Below are 16,875 nucleotides of genomic sequence, written 5' to 3' on the forward strand. Positions count from 1 at the left end.
ACTGTCAAAGTTTTGTTTGCGTTTTTGTAGTAGCGTAATGTCTCGAAAAGAAATATATAAGTGTTTTCTAAAGTGTGTGATTAATTTAAGCGTTCAATTGTCGTAAATCTATTGGTTTATTAGATATTAAATGAAACTTTCTTGAATTGACAATGTCTCGCGATATTTCTCGAAAGTCGGGTTATGACCGCGGTGGCGGTTGGGACCGAAATTATTACAGAAATCAAATGCAGAGGAAACGGAGCAGAAGTCCTCCCAGTAGAGAGGGTAAACAACATAGCCACACGCCACAGAAATCTGAAAAAGACATAATAGATGATAATATTCTAAATGAGATATCAAAACTCCCAGAACCTAATGAGTTATGGGATAATCAATTTCAAGAAGGTTTCGGCGGAAATGCACCACAGTCTTTTAGTCGAGATGTAAATATATTGATTAATAATTATGTATTTCTAAACGTTTTGATGTTAATTTTAGGTTCTGAGTTATAAGAATATCAAATATTTACAGTGGTATACGTCTTTACAAAAGTCCTAGCGGCTCAAGGTCATCTGCACCTTGCGCAGTGCCCTCTGTACGCCGCGATACGTTGTGTTCTGTAAAGCCACAAAGAAATTTTAACTACAATATTTTATTCCAAAATAGTATATGTTTTATCAATTCTTCAAGGGTGGAAATTATCCACGCAACTACCAGCCGCCATATCCTGTTGGATATGAAAACTTTGGTGGTGCTATTCCTCCAATGCCACCTGACCCCTCTGGATGGAGTCAGCCAGCTCCGACCCAGCCTGTGTTCAATAATGTTGAAGAACAGATCAAAAAAGAAGGTAAGCTAATTGCTATTTGAGACATCATAATTGATTTTAATCACAGTTTATCTAAACATTTCTATTATTGATGATGAAGGTGAGTATTCTTCTGTAATAAGAGACTTTAAAACAAAATTGTACCACTATTTATTGAAGAAAAAAAAAAATAAAAAAACTACTAGAGATGATTTGGGGCATTATATTAATGGTATTAGGGATAATTGTCTTACCTAAAGCCCCCTGCGGATGCTCAGTTAAGTCAGAGTTGAACTGTTCGGTTAGATTAGTGTTTGCTTAGAAATTTATTTTTATTAAATCTTGACATGGTAAGTTTAAGATATGTGTGCATATGTTACTGTTACCAAACATGTTTTTTTGAAAATTGAAAATATATTGCTTTTTCTTAGATAGTATTTACAGGAATTCATTTGATTTCTACTGATTATTGGACTCCGAGAGTTACTGGTTACTGATGGCGTAGGGTTGATTCAAATCCCTTTAAATCATGCAGGTGTTTTCCAAATGAAGTGTTAAACATATACCAAATTAGTGCATCTTACATACCAGGAGCTAGCTTTTTAACTTCTATTTTAAATGTACTATCAAGGAATCTACCAGTGTTCCAACTTAAAAGCTATTGTCGTTTGAATGTTATGTACACATTGAGATGAAAATATAGAATAGTAAGCAAAAGGACACAGCTAAGATGGGTTAATGGTACATGATTGATTGCTTTTTATTACTATTCTATGTTTACACAACTCACTGCTGCCTAATTGGTTATTTGTAAAAGGCAAAATTCATCTCATTGAAAGCATCATGACAATTTTTATGTAAGTGGAACACCGCAAAGGGCCCTGACTGTACACCAGCAATTGGATACCCCATTAATCCCATTACTGAGAAGAATCACAGTGAACTTAACATACAATTTTTTAATAGTATTTGCTATGACTGAATCAATTAAGGTTTGCAGCTTTTACTATTTAAACATTTTAATAAATGAAATTCCCTTGGTTATTCATATAAAAATATATATATAACTTTAAATTTTCTTTCAACAGCGGCAATAGAATCTGAAATGCGTCATCAAAAGGCGGCTCTGTCCAAACAACGTGAGGACTGCATGAAGAAGGCAGCAATACTCAAAAAGGAGCTGGAGACTCTCAAAGAACAGAGGAGTGAACTATATAATGACGCCAAACGATCCCCGAGTCCTGACACCAAACGCTTTCTGAAAGAGAATACAAAGTTACAGGTTTGGTTTACAATTGCTTATACATCTTTTATTATGCTGATTTCTATGATTTTATTAAGCTTTTTATTATTGTTTCTAATGGCGCAACTTGTAATATTGATATAGTTGGAGATACAAAATAAATTGAAGACAATCAACAATGTAGTCGACATGTTGAAAGGTATCATCGGAGAAGAAGCAGACAAGAATGAAGTTGAGGATTCCGGGGAACGCAGCTCAAAGAGGAAATCTAGGTGGGTAATATGCTATGTGTTATATTTTTTAAGATATTAAATCTATTTGTATATGATTTATAAGAGTATAAATGAAATTTTTAAGTTTTTGACAATAAATAGCTTTAGATATAGTGAATGTCTCCGACTACAGTGAAGATGTCAGTTTGTGGATTATCAAGCAATACAATCTTAGAAAAGGCAGCATAACGAAGGAAGGTTTTTGTTATTATATTGTTAATTTGTTTTTTATGTTGGTACCTTTGTATTGAATTATTTAAGTTGTCACATGAAAAATATTGCTTTCAATTCATTGCTTATGATTTTTTTTTTATGGCAAAGAATAAGTTATATAAAACTTCTTCAATAAAATACATGTTAATAATTACTGCTGTTTATTTTACTATCCTTTCTTCTATCCGAATTCTTTATATTAAGTTTGTAATGTCAAATTGTATTGTATATTTTTATGATTTCGTAATAAATAACTTTCTTTGATATCCCTATTTTTATTCATGGTTTTTATATTAATTGTGTCAAAAACATTCCAATATTGCATTTGTTTTGTATTGCCTCATATTAACACAATGGAAGTATTCTTTGGCTTAACAATGAACTTATTTTAGTTCATTACGCCAAAAAAAAATTTACACATTCCGTAATTTACGGAATAACTTCGAATTTCTGTTTTACAGTTACGGTACAAAAAAAAATACTTAGTAAAATACGTTCATGGTTTGCATATATGTAGTTAAAATCCATAATAATTGCTTATACTATTTATAAGCATTTAAAATGCCGTGTATTTTTATATGTAAATATTATTTTTTATTAAGTGCATATCGCACTTTGTAATAAAAAAAATATCATACGTGATCCTGTCGTTGATACGCGATGCCTCTTACCAATAAAGAGTATTACATTTTTATTAATATTAGTTTGTTAAAATTTTTGATTTCTAAGGGTTACTTACACGAACTGCAATAACCAATTAGTGCCAACAGCCAAACGTAATGTCTATAGTTGTCTTTGACTGTATGGTTTTAATTTGAAGCGACTTATACGTTGCCTGTTATCAGATCTCCGTCTACAAAGAAGTTCAACTACGTGTACTATGACCCGGAGATGCACTGGTGCCGTGTCTGTAATGAGTTCCCCGCGACAGCTAAAGACTACCTCACTCATCTGCACTCGCCCGCACATCACAAGTAAGATATTACGCCATATAAGAGATGTTTTGTCTCGTATGTTTTAAAGAATCTGATTTTACAGTTCAATGTAACCTTCAACTTTATTGTTGCTATTCTGTACCCTCGTTGGGGATTATTTAATTTAGACCACTTTGATAATCGCTGTCTCCCCCAAATATGTTTCTCTAGGTTATTCCGCTGCAATCAGTGCGATGGAGATTGGTGTCTTCTTGTATAAGATATTACAATGTAAACTTATAAACTAAAATGTTCTATTTCAATGTGTGTTAAATAATTATTCTGCAGGATGGCGTCGTCCCACATGGAGGCGCCGTGGCACTCAGTGACGGGGATGAACGAGGGCTTCCCCAACTACCCCTCCGCGCCAACCAAGCGCACACCCATTAGAGGTTAACATTTATTTTTACTTCTATACTAAAATAATAAAGCGTAAAACACATTTCTTTGTTATTTAGGATGTCTGTAATCATATTTTTGAATTAATCCTTTATTAATAAAAAACCTTACTCTTAAGACATGATATGGGCGGTACATTTTCACGATATTTTATAGAGTGAATGAAAAACAAGTCATGCGGGAAAGAGACAGAAACTACAACCCAAAGCACCAAAGCAAGATTGATAGTAACGGTATTTGTTATCCAAAAGCAAAGACTTTTGTTGTCATCTGTGTATTTATATGTAGACATTTGCAAGAGAAACAGCTTCTCCATTACATTTATAGTTTTAAAGGTTTTGGACACTTATTGTGTTTATGCTGTAGGTCTGCAGTTCTTCGTGCCGTCGACGGCGTGGTACTGCAAGCTGTGCGACCAGTTCATCGGCGACCTGCACTGCGCCAGCGCACATCTCAAGTCCATACTGCACTCCAAGAACTACACGGTGAGTTGACACTCTCGTATGTACTGTCTCACTTTATCAAACACTAGCTGCCCGCGTGTGATAAAAAAAATTAAAAAACATAGCCTATGTTACTCATAGATGAATTAACTTTCTAATAGTCAAAGAATTTTTAAAATCGGCCCAGTAGTTTTTGAGTTATTTCAATACATACAAAAATAGAAATCTTTCCTCTTTATAATATTAGTATAGATTGCATTTTACATAAAATGTTTCAACCTATTTCCAGAACTTCGTTGAACAGAACCCTCACTGGGACACGGACTGGATGTCTGACAGACAGAAGGCTTTTGAAAAAAGTAGACCCAAGGCCAAGGAGGAGGAGAAGACGCCTTACGCCGCGCACACCATCACCTTCTGCAAGGACGGCTTCCACACCAAGAGGAAGTCCAGCCCCGACACAGCTGACAAGAAGCGGAAGAAGGACAGAAGGAAGAAGAAGAAGAACAAGAGGAAGGTATCCAGCAGCGAGTCTAGTAGCTCCAGCAGCTCGGACAGCGATGATAAGAAACGTAAAAGTAAGTAATTTTCGTAATAGAGTCAAAATAATCAAAAAAAAATTAAAGCGGGGCTTTTTGTATATTACAATAGAAAACATTTCAAAAGTCGAATAATAATCGTCTATTTAAGTATAATATTTTGTTGCTTTTTCATTTCTTAAACATTTTAAATAATTACAGAGAAGAAAGAGCATGGGATAGACAAGAACGCGCTGTCAGAGTGGATGTCATCCATACCTGTCAACTTTGACAGGAAGCTGCTTGACAACTTGAAGTACAGAGTAGAGTGAGTACACACATCACGCCTAAATAATATATGTCACTGCATTATACCAAATAAAAATAAAGTAAAAACGCAATTTTAAATAGTTTTTAAAATTTACTGTCAAAACATTAATTACTACACTAAATTAAAAAAAAAAGCTAAGACGTTTAATTATTAAATATTTATTGATTATCACATAGGAAGGACCGACGCAAATCTCCTACACGCGAAGTTCAAGAACGACGCAGCGAACGGAGGTCAGAAAACAAAAGAGAAGAGAGACAAGATAGGAGAGACGACAGAAGGAACGAGAGGCCGGAGAAGAGAGAGGACAGGTCTGACAGAAGAGAGGCACCGGAAAGAAGAGAGGAGAGGGCGGAGAAGAGAAACGAGGCCCAAGAGATACGGGAGAGTTCGCGATCCGCTCAACAATCAGAAGTAAAGAAACCAGAAATTAAGAAAATGCCTTTTATTGGTCAGTTTGCCACTTTTATGAAGGGAAAATTCATATTTATTGTGTAACATGTTTATTTCAATACGTCTCTGCTTTTGCAGGTAAAATGCCCGTGTTTAAGAATTTATCAAAGACAGCAAAGACTGAAGAACAGAAAAAGGAAGAAGAGAAGAAAAAGCAGGAAGAAGAATTAATCAAGAAGAAAAGGGAGGAGATGGATGCGGAGATACAGAAAAAGGTAAAGTTTTTTATTTTAATCTTTGTTAGGAAAAGGGATACCCCCTTTTGTTTTTTAAAGACATGTCAATCCCATAGTGCTACTCTTAGGCTTTAAGAAACGAGGTGGCATAATCGTACAGCTGCTTCGAATGCTGGCTCAGCCATAAAAAGGTGAAGTTATGTTCATAATCTTACTCGATGTATTACACAGTTTGTAACAACACAAATACATGTTACGTTTTCTACTCCATGTAGAAAAGCTACATAAGATTTGAGAGAATTTGAAATGGAGCACATTAACATTTGTATAATATGTGTCGCAGGTGGCGATCTTCAAGGAGAAGATAGCGAAGGCGCAGCTGGAGAAGCAACAGGAGCTGGGGCTGGCGCTGCCGCTGGGCTTCATGCCGCCCTGCCCGCCCGCGCCCGGCGCGCCGCCGCCCGCCCCGCCCTGCCCGCCCTGCCCGCCCTGCCCGCCCTGCCCGCCCTGTCCGCCGCAGATCCTGCCGCCGTTAGTACACTGCACACTGCAGACATTCCTGCATTACTATATTAACTGCACTCGCCGATCTGCACCTCACGATTAAAATGAGTGAGGCAGATCGGTAAACCGACTCACAGATCAGTTCGGTTTGCACCTATATTTTGCATGAGATGCGCGTCAACGAATACTTGAGCCGTGAAGTGCTGTATTTAGTTTTCGAACTCCAGCTCAATGGCTTAAACTATGTGTGCTGATCTCGTAAAACTGGTTCAGAGTGTATTTACACACGTCTAGAATTGCTTTTCATTCAAATCTTATGGTAAATGGTTTTCAGTGGTATTATTATTAAGTAAACTTTGCAGGCCGGTCCCGCAGCCGCCGCCGCCGGCCAACAACCTACCCAAGGACTTCCAGGAGGCGCTGGACATCATCTTCCCTTCGAACACAAAGCCCTCGGACTTATCGCAGCAGGAGTTATTCGTAGGAGGCATGCAGGGCTTCGCCCCTATGCCGCCAGTACCCTTCGCCCACCTGGGCCTCGTGCAGCCGCCCATCTCCCAGATGTCGCCCATGTCTCCCATCATGATGGGCTTCGACATGAACCCGCAGCTGTTCCCCGCGCGCCCACAGCTCTACGACACGCACGTGCCTATTGTGCCAGGACAGCAGAGGAATAACAAAAATGCAGTTCAAGAAGCACATAAGATAGAAGGAAAAGAGAAGAATAAAGAAGAACTGGACGAGCTCGCGATGCTGGGTATCGACGCGACGGATGTCGGCGCCGGCATGTGAACCACGCATGATGACGTCATAGTACACATTTTACTTGATTTTCGATGGCCACTATATTATATTTGAAACGCATGTTTTGCAAATACAAAACTAAGCATTACTATGATTAATTAAGACCTTATGTATAAAATAATATAGATAACAAAAATCTACAAATATTAGTATTTGTGTAGTTAATTTTGAAAACAACACATGTGAGAAAACCCACATATTGTTAGATGTATAAATAAATCGATTTGTCAGATATGTCGTTTTACAATGCAGTTGCATAGATTATTAAATTTTATGATCTTAATATGTCGGAGTACTTTATTCGCATAATAGAGTTTTATGTTTTGGTCCTGTATTGAACAGCAGTGCCAAATGTGAACTATGAAATAAAATAATTTACTTAAAAAAATGATTTTTAATAGAAACTGATGATAAACGAAACATAGACCGTTAATTAATATTCGCGAAATCTGGATTTTTTTCCATATTACATTAACTGTGTACAACTGGTACATTTTGTATGTAACAAATTGTTTTTTCATATGGTTTATTTGCGAATATTTTTATTATGTTTGACTTTATGAAGTTAACATGTTTGTATGAACATGAAACTATGATTATGTAATATACCTTAGGTTGAAGAATTTTTAAGTAATTATGTACTTATAAATGTAACGATTTATTGAGCAATAAATTTTCAACAATATGTTTCATTCTTATTTTATCCCTTACCCAAGTAAAGGAAATATCGAATATAATTTTACCGCATTCCTATATTTATGTAATTAGCTATCCATTAACATTGATTTTACAAAATTTCCCTTCCATTATAGAAAGTCTCGAACGGAAACATATTGCTATCTCAATTTTGTCAAACAGAATGAGCGGGAAAACATAACTGTTGCCAGTGGAAATATATATGACAGATTTAGGGTCTGTTACACAGACTGAAGCGTAAAGCAAAGTAGATATTCGCTTTATACGATTTAACGAGGGTGAATTTTAATTATACTTTTTTACGTTTACTCTTGATAAGAGAAGACGTGCAAAATAAAACTAAATCTTGTTTCAATTACCTTAAAGAGTAATTTTATTTGCGGTAAAAATCTGCTCTGCTCCACGCTTCAGTATGACTGAACGGACCGAACTGTTTGGTAAAACGTTATCTTAACACTTGACAAAGCGAGCGTATACAAATGTCGCTCAACGATGAGGATGTTATCGCACAACAAAATCTTAGTCACATAATACAGACAAACCAACTAAAAAACTGACTAAATATTTACAAAAATAAGCACTCGAAGAAACTGTCGCTGTTGTATTGCGACCAGAGTTTTTGCTAATAGCTAAAGGTCACTACGCACTGAGAGGCGGTATCTGTCACGACGATGCGCTTTTTGTGACCCGCACCATAACCGCGAGGGATCAGCAATTTCAGCAATATGAAATTATTCATATGCTTATAATTTTTTAGTACATCTTAATATATCTATATAAAATCTTTCCAGAGTGAAAAACATTAAATTGATCTTGTTGTATGAACCAATGACTTGCAAAAACAATCTCTGATGATGAAATCAGTATTTTTAGATCATGTCGTGAATCCTATTACTTCCGTTCAAAATATTTCACAACATTAAAAAAAATTGCCAGTTATACAAAAATACATTCCGTAATATATTTATTAATGTAAATAAGCACTACAATACACTAATTTCGTATGCGTTTTAAAGAGTCGAGTAATACGAGAGTAAGCTAGCCGGTTTTGACGAATATCTTTTTCGAATTCCATATAGTCTGCCAATTAAAACTCTGGACTAACATCGTCTTGGGTCAGTACATAAAAAGATACCGTAGTCAGTTTTATACGAGTAGTTATAATATTTTTAACAATGCTTACTCAGTGTTAATCTACTCGTAAAGAGTCACATTTTCGAAAACTACGCATTACGTTTTAGAGAGATTTAAAATGGGCAACGATAAAAACATTTTTTATCGATAAAATCTGACATCCTCTATCGTACTGTCTGCTTTTTGATCGAATACATCTTGATCAATTAACTTTAAAAAATAGTACATTTAAACGCGCGGCAAATACGCGCTAATGGACACAAACCCTTATACTTCTATTACGAATAAGCCAAAAAATAGGTTCGTTAACGTTTAGAATAGTCCAGAAAAGAATTGATAGACCAATATCACCTCCATCATCGGATGTCCGGTGTCTGTTATTATTACATTATGAAGTCAACGGCCTATTGAGTAAAACGATATTTATTTTTAATAACATAAGTCGGAACGTAATAAATAACTATAGAAATGATTCCTGTTTCCTTATTCTATTATTTATTTGTAGTCATCTCCTCTAGTTCTTTTGCTGAGGCGATTGAAACTTAGTGCTGTGTTCTGACGCAATGCAATATAAAAACAATGTTGAAGTTAATGCAATATAATAACATTTACTATCATTAAATTAAATAAATAATGAAGAAAGCAATGATGTAAATAAGTAATGTAATAATTTTATGTTTCCTTTTATCTGTAGATTAACTGAACTCTAACATCTAAACAAGACCGATACTCTGATTGTGGTTAGTCTAATAAAAACACTATAGCGTGTCAATTTTGTTAGTTCCTTTTACCGTATTAGCATTGTAGATTTACCTAATTTCACGATCAATGCCAACAGGACATTGAATTTTACAGGCCAGTGCTTTGAGCGAGCTAGGTCGAAGCTGTCAGTCGACACGCGTAGTGTCGGCGAGGCGGCGTAGTGCGGCGGACGAAAACTAGCGTTTTATTGCATCATTGTTTTGTAAGTGCTAAAATATATAACGTGTTGAACATGGACTGTTATTCCAGTGCTAATCGTTGATACATCGATACCGTTTACTGTGACATCTACAGGCTGTAAGTTTTGTTATAGGTAGGCTTTTCAATTATTCATGTTTGTGGTCAATTATGTTTATTTAAAAGATTTGTATTTGAATTGTGATATTGTAACTAGGGGAAATTTTTACTAAGTACTAAGTAGATTAGGTTTTATTAATTAGACAAAATTAGGCGGGTTTTAGGTAAAGTTCGCAGAAGCCACGAGTTCTGGGTTCAAAATTTTTCGGGTGTATTTATCTGGTGTATTATTAACGTTAATTTATGCTTGATCATAAATTACTCTATGTCCAATAAGAAACAAATGCTTATGATAAAATATTGTATAGAAAATAAATACAAAACAAATCGTACAGAACTAAAATACAAAAGTATAGCATAAATGTAAATTTACTATTCTTTAAAACTTAAAATGGCATAGGCAGAATTGCTATCAATCAATACACTCCACCGCATACGATAGCGCATTGTATTGTACATTTTGCCATAACATAAAAAACTGATAACGGCTTTTTTATAATAAACATGTCTATATTGTTTAATTTTATTAACATAGTTACGAATTGGCAATGGGATAAATATTACTTCATAGCAATGTAGGTTAGTAGTAACTATACGATAAATAGAAAAAAACTAAAAAAAATCATCAATGAAAACTGAAATGGTCGATGAGAACTTAGCTATGGGCAAGCTTTCGCTCTCAGCTGTTGGTAACAATTTATGCTATAGGGAAAATGATACGTGTTTCCCGTTATTCGACACTGCAAACGTTTTATGATTCTTATAACAATGGTTGGGGAATTACCGAATTTATTTCGATGAAATGAAATAATTAGAATAATCATAAACAATCGACGACCGTTTGTAACACAAGGTATGGGAAAAAACAAAAAATGATTCTACAGGAAAAATCAAATCGGATATTTCTTTAGGGCGGGTGCACACGTTTGAATAAACTATCCCACAATTGTTGTGCGATTTTTGATTGTGTTGACAACTAAAAATCGAATATTGTGCACCTCCATTAAACTCATAGGAATCAAAGCAAGACTAAACAGTTGTGCGATAGTTTAGTCAAAGGTGTGCGCGGTACTAAAGTATTGTATTATCTGTGCCCTATTCTATCTCAGCACATTTCAAAGGAAAATTATATGCATAAACTGTTAGTAATCTAGCTGTGTGTTTACGTAATTTTCGTCATGTAATCGATAAGCGGTGACGTACTGAATCAGTTACAGCGTTCAGTCGTGATAAGATGACGAAAGTCGATATAGAATTAGTTTAGCAATAATGTCTATATAAAACTTTGTATAAACATACTTAACTATACGTTTACAGTTACCTATACCTTAGTAACGGTGCATAGGTGGGTGTATTGGATAGTAAAATAAGTATTACGCTATAAAATAACAGCTAATAATAATAATAATTTTACGAATACATCATTCATTAAATTTAAAAAACAAAAAAACTGTATCTAAAGACCTCAGTGGTTTACTTTACCTATTCCTACGTTATCAAACAGGGTCTTAACACACAATGTCAGCGGACAAAGTATTCCACTCCCGGTCCCAGGGGATTCCCTCAGAGGGTGTCAAGGACCAGTACGCGGATGGCAAAGCAGCCAGGGTCTGGAAAAAGTATATCGGCGACAGCAACCAGCGCACGCAGAACTACAAAAACTTCCTTACTGGGCTGCTTAGAAAACACAACTGTGTGAAGGTGCTAGACGCAGCTTGCGGCACAGGGTGAGTAGCACAAGACTAGTCTTCACCTAAAGGTGTAGAAGGTAGGTCGTAACACTAAGGTGTAGAAGGCGATAATTCGCCTTACCACCTTACCACCTTAGTGTTACGAATCTTGTAATCAAGATATTTTGAAGTGACTACCACTATCTTCTTGATATTAAAGCTATTTATTTATATGCTAAATATTATTTTTATAACTGAGACTGTCTGTAAAGCAGCATATATTTTAAAGATACATTTTTTTTATAAAAGTTAACCTATAAATCGTAAATGTCAACTCAAAACAAGTGATTATAATGTACGTGATAGGATATCTAATTATATATGATTTTTTAAAAATATTTATCTAAATCAAAACAAGAAAACTGCGTGATAATATTACCCATAAAAAACATGAGTGAACTCTGTTAGATCACGAAATATTTTATCTTTTAACTTTGAAAGAATAACTGTTTTGATAAACTTGCAAAACGTACTAATATAAAGTGATAAGGCAATCAAAAGCCACGTTGTATCCAGCGTACAATGACGTAATACCAATAGCTACGACCATTGTTGTAGTCAGTCTAGACGTGTTGAACGGTTGCTATTTGCTACACTCAAAGAGTTGGATTATCTAGGGAAAAATTGTACGAGAAATTCGACTTAGTCGTATTGTGATCAATATCGTAAAGCATATTACAATATGTATACCATTACGAAATTGCTGTTTTAAGTTCCCGGGAAGATGTTTTTAAGTAAAAAGGGGTTCCGAAACAGGTTCAAAAATAAAACAATCTGGGAAGTTGGGACGTATGTTTGGACGAGTTTTTGAGTCGCTCGACGACCTGTTTTGATTTGCCAATGTAATAAGTTTACATATGCTTTACTACACGTACGAATATTTACGTGACACTCTCGAAAACGTATCAATAATAATAGGAAGTGAAACAAATCATGAAAATTATCAATAAATTTTACATAACATATAAAAAACAATAAGTAGTCGAGCGGTTAAAATGTTCGCCTCTACATCGCAATATCAAGAATCGATTCTAAAATGTGCAATGAAATTTTTTATGTAATATCTTATTTTCATTTAGTTGTCATATATATTATCTATATACGATAATATTTATATAAAACAGTGTAATTATGTTTAAGTATCGGATAAGGCGAGATAGTGTTAACCTTTCGACATAAACAGCTCCGTTATCACATCATTTATCAGCTTGTCGTTACGCTGGAGAACATAACAAAATTAATTTCATATCTTAACATTATTTTCCAAACAATTTCTTCTTGATAATCAACATCTGCACGGTGTAAATCTGTTTGTATTTTAAAAAAACAAGTTTGTATTTTCACTAAAAACAAGAAAAGTAAAACAAAAAAATAATGCTGGCTGTAATAAAATTATGTTACCAAGCGTTTAGCAAACATTTAACACGTCGAATTAACTTGAGATGTAACATTTATGCGTAGGTACTACTCGACAGTGAAGAAATTTTTATCATGTATTAAAAATGGCATTAACTTCTGCAGTTATCATGTTTGATTAACTTCGAAGAAATGCTTTTTTGTCGAAGGCAATTAACAATATACATACACCAAGGTGAAGAAGTTTACAACTATACGTTTTTTAATAATTAATGTTATTAAAAAATTGCTAAGATTCTTGTTTAACGGTTAACGACAATAGTCGATTTGCGGGAATCAAACCCACGAACGACGCACGCATTTACAATCAATCTATTGACGATTTGTTAATGTAAGTGTTTATGTATTTCAGCATTGACTCCATGATGTTGGTGGATGAGGGTTTCAAGGTGGTGTCTGTGGACGCCTCAGATAAGATGCTGAAGCATGCTCTCAAAGCGCGCTGGGAGAAGAGGAAGGACCACAAGTACGATGAGTGGGGTACGTACCATATTAATGTTATACTTGTCATCCTTATTGAACAGTGTTGCCATTAAATCTGTTTGTTATCTAGTTTTAATTAATTAATTCTCTAATTTTTCAGTAATTGAAGAGGCTAGTTGGGAGACATTGCCGGACGACATCCAGTCGTTCCAGCCGGGCGCGACTTTCGACGCGGTGATTTGCCTGGGCAACTCGTTCGCCCACTTGCTAGATGAATTCGAGGACCAGCGCACCCAGAGGATGTGCCTCCGCAACTTCGCCAAGGTGCTCAAGCCTGGCGGCATGCTTTTCATCGACCACAGGAACTACGACGCCATGATCAACAGCGGGGCCACGCCCGGACATTCCATTTATTATAATGTAAGTATCGCCTTTTAAAATTTTATGTTGTTGAGATTTTTTTCATAAAACATAGAAAGTTCGGTAGATATTTATAATTTCATGTCTACTATTTAATTATGACTACGAAGAAACAAAAAACAATGAGTTGTCCTGCTCGAAGGACCAATCTGGACTTCAGAAACGGTCACCTAATTTTTTGCATGTTACAATTATTTTTTCTAGTTTCTGTCCAATATCAATTATATTTATTATATTCTAATCTGTAGAAGACATCCTGATGACATGATAACGTATTATATTTCAGTGCAGCTATCCGGTGGATATTAAGACGTCGGTGCTGGTGGTGCGCGGCAAGCCCGAGCTGGTTGCGCTGGACTACCGCATACTCGCGGACGACGACGCCGAGCTCAGCGAACAAAGGTAATGGGCAAAAAGGCCAATTAATTGTGTCCTGTGTGATGTTTGTTAACTTTCCAGCATGTGGTACAGACGAGTTGATGCATGTTAGGAACCATATGAAAACTTCGATTAAATTGATGTTTTATATTGACAGTATGTTCCGGCTTTGCTACTACCCACACGAGTTGGACAAGTTCACGTCGATGCTGGACGAGGCGTTCGACAACAAGGCGGAGCACAGCATATATGCTGACTTCAAGCCCTTGGACCAAGTAGAGAACCCCGCCTACTATATACACGTCATGCGGAAACCGCTCAATTGATGTTCCTATTTTATTAGTCCAAATAGTTTTATATAAAATAATATTAATAATCGAATATGCTCTAGGACTGTGCATGGCACAAGTAAAAAATTATACTAAATCAAGGTCACAAATGAAATTATTGCCAAGAATCCAAGATGGCGGCAAATTTCACATGACAGTTATTCCCACCATATTTGTACAGATTACGTATTTTTTATTTAAATTCGCCATTTTTGATGCATTGACATGTATATTTTTATGAATTTTAGGATGCGAAGGAAAATTTACAAAACTGTATTTGCTAAATTGTTATATGTTTTAATTTTGCTTGCAATAAAACAAATCTATTTAATATGAGTATCCCAATTCAGATACTTTCTACGTGGATTGAAGCTTTGGATAATTTATAACTCGAATATTTTGTAGCCCTAAATAAATAATTCAAGACAATGTTTGACATTTTGTTGTAATAAAATTGTTGAATTTTTATAAATTTTAATATGAGGTTTTATTTTTCCTATTTCTTAAAACATTTGTGGTTGGATTAGTCTTATTTAAAAAAAAATTACATTTACCACTGTTACAACATACTGTTTGGCCTCAACTTTTGAATATTCCAAGATTATCTATTAAACATAATGCAGGGGGTAAAATAAAAAAGTAGAAATAAAAAAAAAAATGATATAATTTATTTAAATCATACTGCAAATGGAGGATTGAGAATTTAAATTAGAGGGCTCTGGGCTTAAAGTTAATAATTATATCTAAGACTAACTAAAGCTTACGACCCAACAATAATGTTGTTGATGGGAATGTGGATTAATTTAACAAAGAAACCGATGAATCCCATGATGCAGAAACCAATCGCTGTAGCAATTGCAATCTTTTGGAATTCTGAAAAGAAAGAAATAATCTGATTAGTAATATTTTATTATTTAACTAATAAGTTATTGACCAATCCAATTAAGTTAATTTCATGAAAGATGTTCTATCTCCATCATTAAGGTTGTAAAAAGCCATCCATATAAACTTTCACATTTACAATATTAGTAAGATATGGTATTGATATCTTATTCTATTTGAAAACTTTCTTAATAATGAAATATGAATGTTTTTGTACAACTGTTTAGGTAGTGAACTCACAGCAAGAGTCAGAAATATTTTACGTCTATGAATGGGAAACTATTTATGTAGCATTTATATTTGGATTCTTACCTTTCCTGTCTGGTTTTGTGCATCTTCTCACTAATCTAATAGAGTCTTTAGCGAACTGCTTGCCTGGCTCTACAAATTTTGCGATTTGATCCATTTTCTGAAATATGAATTCAATAAATCAATAAAAAGTTTGTCTAGTCTGTCACTTGCCTTCACAACATATATTAATTTTACGCGATATACACTTACGTTCTATTATATACAGCAATTTCACACACTAATTATTGCAATCCTTTGAATAGTTAATGTAAAAGTGCCTACGCTTCACTCTTGTTGGATTTATACAATTGTGACAAGACAATCCAAAATTTAAACGTCAGCCACGTTTCGACAAGCTGCGGCACGTCATCGAATATTCGTTCACCGTTTGGATACAAGAATAAAATTTTTAAATGTCAGTTTTTAAAACATTATTTACTCGAAGAGAAAGTATAAATCGGTAATAAGTAAATTGATTTACTCGCAAATTCACAATTTTCTTACTTAGTTATAAATAGTCGAATATAAACATCTTTTGTACAAGAACTTTTCCATCTGTCATATCAATCAGATGTGTTTGACGTTGACGTCTTGTTTTCTGTTAATGTCATACTAATATTTATTTATCATTTTTTATCAAAAAGTTTATTTTATTTGAAAACTGCAGTTATTATAGAAGTTGATACAGTATATATAAATTAAGCCAAGATACAAATAAGTTTCAATTTTAATCGCAGAATATTAGTTTCTCCGAAGATAAGCCATAATGTACGCGATTGAGAAAAAATTCGAAATCGAAATGAAATTAAAAAAGGTCAGTGGGGATGAAAATTCTTAATTTATTTCTTACTTAGAAAATGCATTGAATTCAAGATATTGTTACTGGGATATTTCCTTATTGTTTTAATGTGGGCGTTTACCTTACTATTTGTTTGTTGTTAGGAGATGACGAACATTCAGGAGTTGAAGGCGGCGGCCAACCGCAGCTCCGCGCTGG

At 34.8% G+C, this 16,875-nt stretch overlaps 2 protein-coding genes across 5 annotated transcripts; both read left to right on the top strand.

The window, feature by feature from the left end:
• On the top strand, positions 1-7,775 carry LOC106105772 (zinc finger matrin-type protein CG9776). Of its 2 annotated transcripts, XM_013286209.1 has the most exons (13): positions 1-425; positions 673-832; positions 1,879-2,072; positions 2,178-2,305; positions 3,364-3,492; positions 3,781-3,884; positions 4,258-4,376; positions 4,624-4,912; positions 5,075-5,180; positions 5,360-5,634; positions 5,715-5,851; positions 6,156-6,343; positions 6,679-7,775. In XM_013286209.1, exons 1-13 carry the CDS (start codon positions 153-155, stop codon positions 7,106-7,108), a joined length of 2,532 nt encoding a protein of 843 aa, XP_013141663.1. In that variant the 5' UTR covers positions 1-152; the 3' UTR covers positions 7,109-7,775. The 2 variants fall into 2 exon arrangements, with proteins under 2 accessions (XP_013141663.1, XP_013141664.1); XM_013286210.1 differs by lacking the exons at positions 1-425; positions 673-832 and adding an exon at positions 860-1,782.
• Positions 7,776-9,811: 2,036 nt separating this feature from the next.
• Positions 9,812-15,183, top strand: LOC106105794 (glycine N-methyltransferase). Of its 3 annotated transcripts, none has more exons than XM_013286243.1 (6): positions 9,812-9,914; positions 11,514-11,736; positions 13,508-13,635; positions 13,739-13,998; positions 14,285-14,400; positions 14,534-15,183. In XM_013286243.1, the coding sequence occupies exons 2-6, from the start codon at positions 11,528-11,530 to the stop codon at positions 14,700-14,702; spliced, it is 882 nt and encodes a 293-aa protein (XP_013141697.1). In that variant the 5' UTR covers positions 9,812-9,914; positions 11,514-11,527; the 3' UTR covers positions 14,703-15,183. The 3 variants fall into 3 exon arrangements, with proteins under 3 accessions (XP_013141697.1, XP_013141694.1, XP_013141695.1); XM_013286240.1 differs by having other exon boundaries at positions 9,829-10,025; XM_013286241.1 differs by having other exon boundaries at positions 9,830-10,009.
• The last annotated feature ends 1,692 nt before the right edge of the window (positions 15,184-16,875 follow it).

This window comes from Papilio polytes, unplaced genomic scaffold (assembly GCF_000836215.1).
Source record: "Papilio polytes unplaced genomic scaffold, Ppol_1.0 DF822733.1, whole genome shotgun sequence".
Classification (NCBI taxonomy): Eukaryota; Metazoa; Arthropoda; class Insecta; order Lepidoptera; family Papilionidae; genus Papilio; species Papilio polytes.

Excerpts from the sequence above, each read along its gene's own strand:
- LOC106105772 (XM_013286209.1), top strand. The coding sequence starts at position 153 with ATGTCTCGCGATATTTCTCGAAAGTCGGGTTATGACCGCGGTGGCGGT. Across the intron at positions 3,885-4,257 it reads CAAGCGCACACCCATTAGAG|GTCTGCAGTTCTTCGTGCCG; the intron begins GTTAACATTTAT and ends TTTATGCTGTAG. Across the intron at positions 5,852-6,155 it reads ATGCGGAGATACAGAAAAAG|GTGGCGATCTTCAAGGAGAA; the intron begins GTAAAGTTTTTT and ends TATGTGTCGCAG.
- LOC106105794 (XM_013286243.1), top strand. The coding sequence starts at position 11,528 with ATGTCAGCGGACAAAGTATTCCACTCCCGGTCCCAGGGGATTCCCTCA. Across the intron at positions 11,737-13,507 it reads GACGCAGCTTGCGGCACAGG|CATTGACTCCATGATGTTGG; the intron begins GTGAGTAGCACA and ends TATGTATTTCAG. Across the intron at positions 13,999-14,284 it reads GACATTCCATTTATTATAAT|TGCAGCTATCCGGTGGATAT; the intron begins GTAAGTATCGCC and ends ATTATATTTCAG.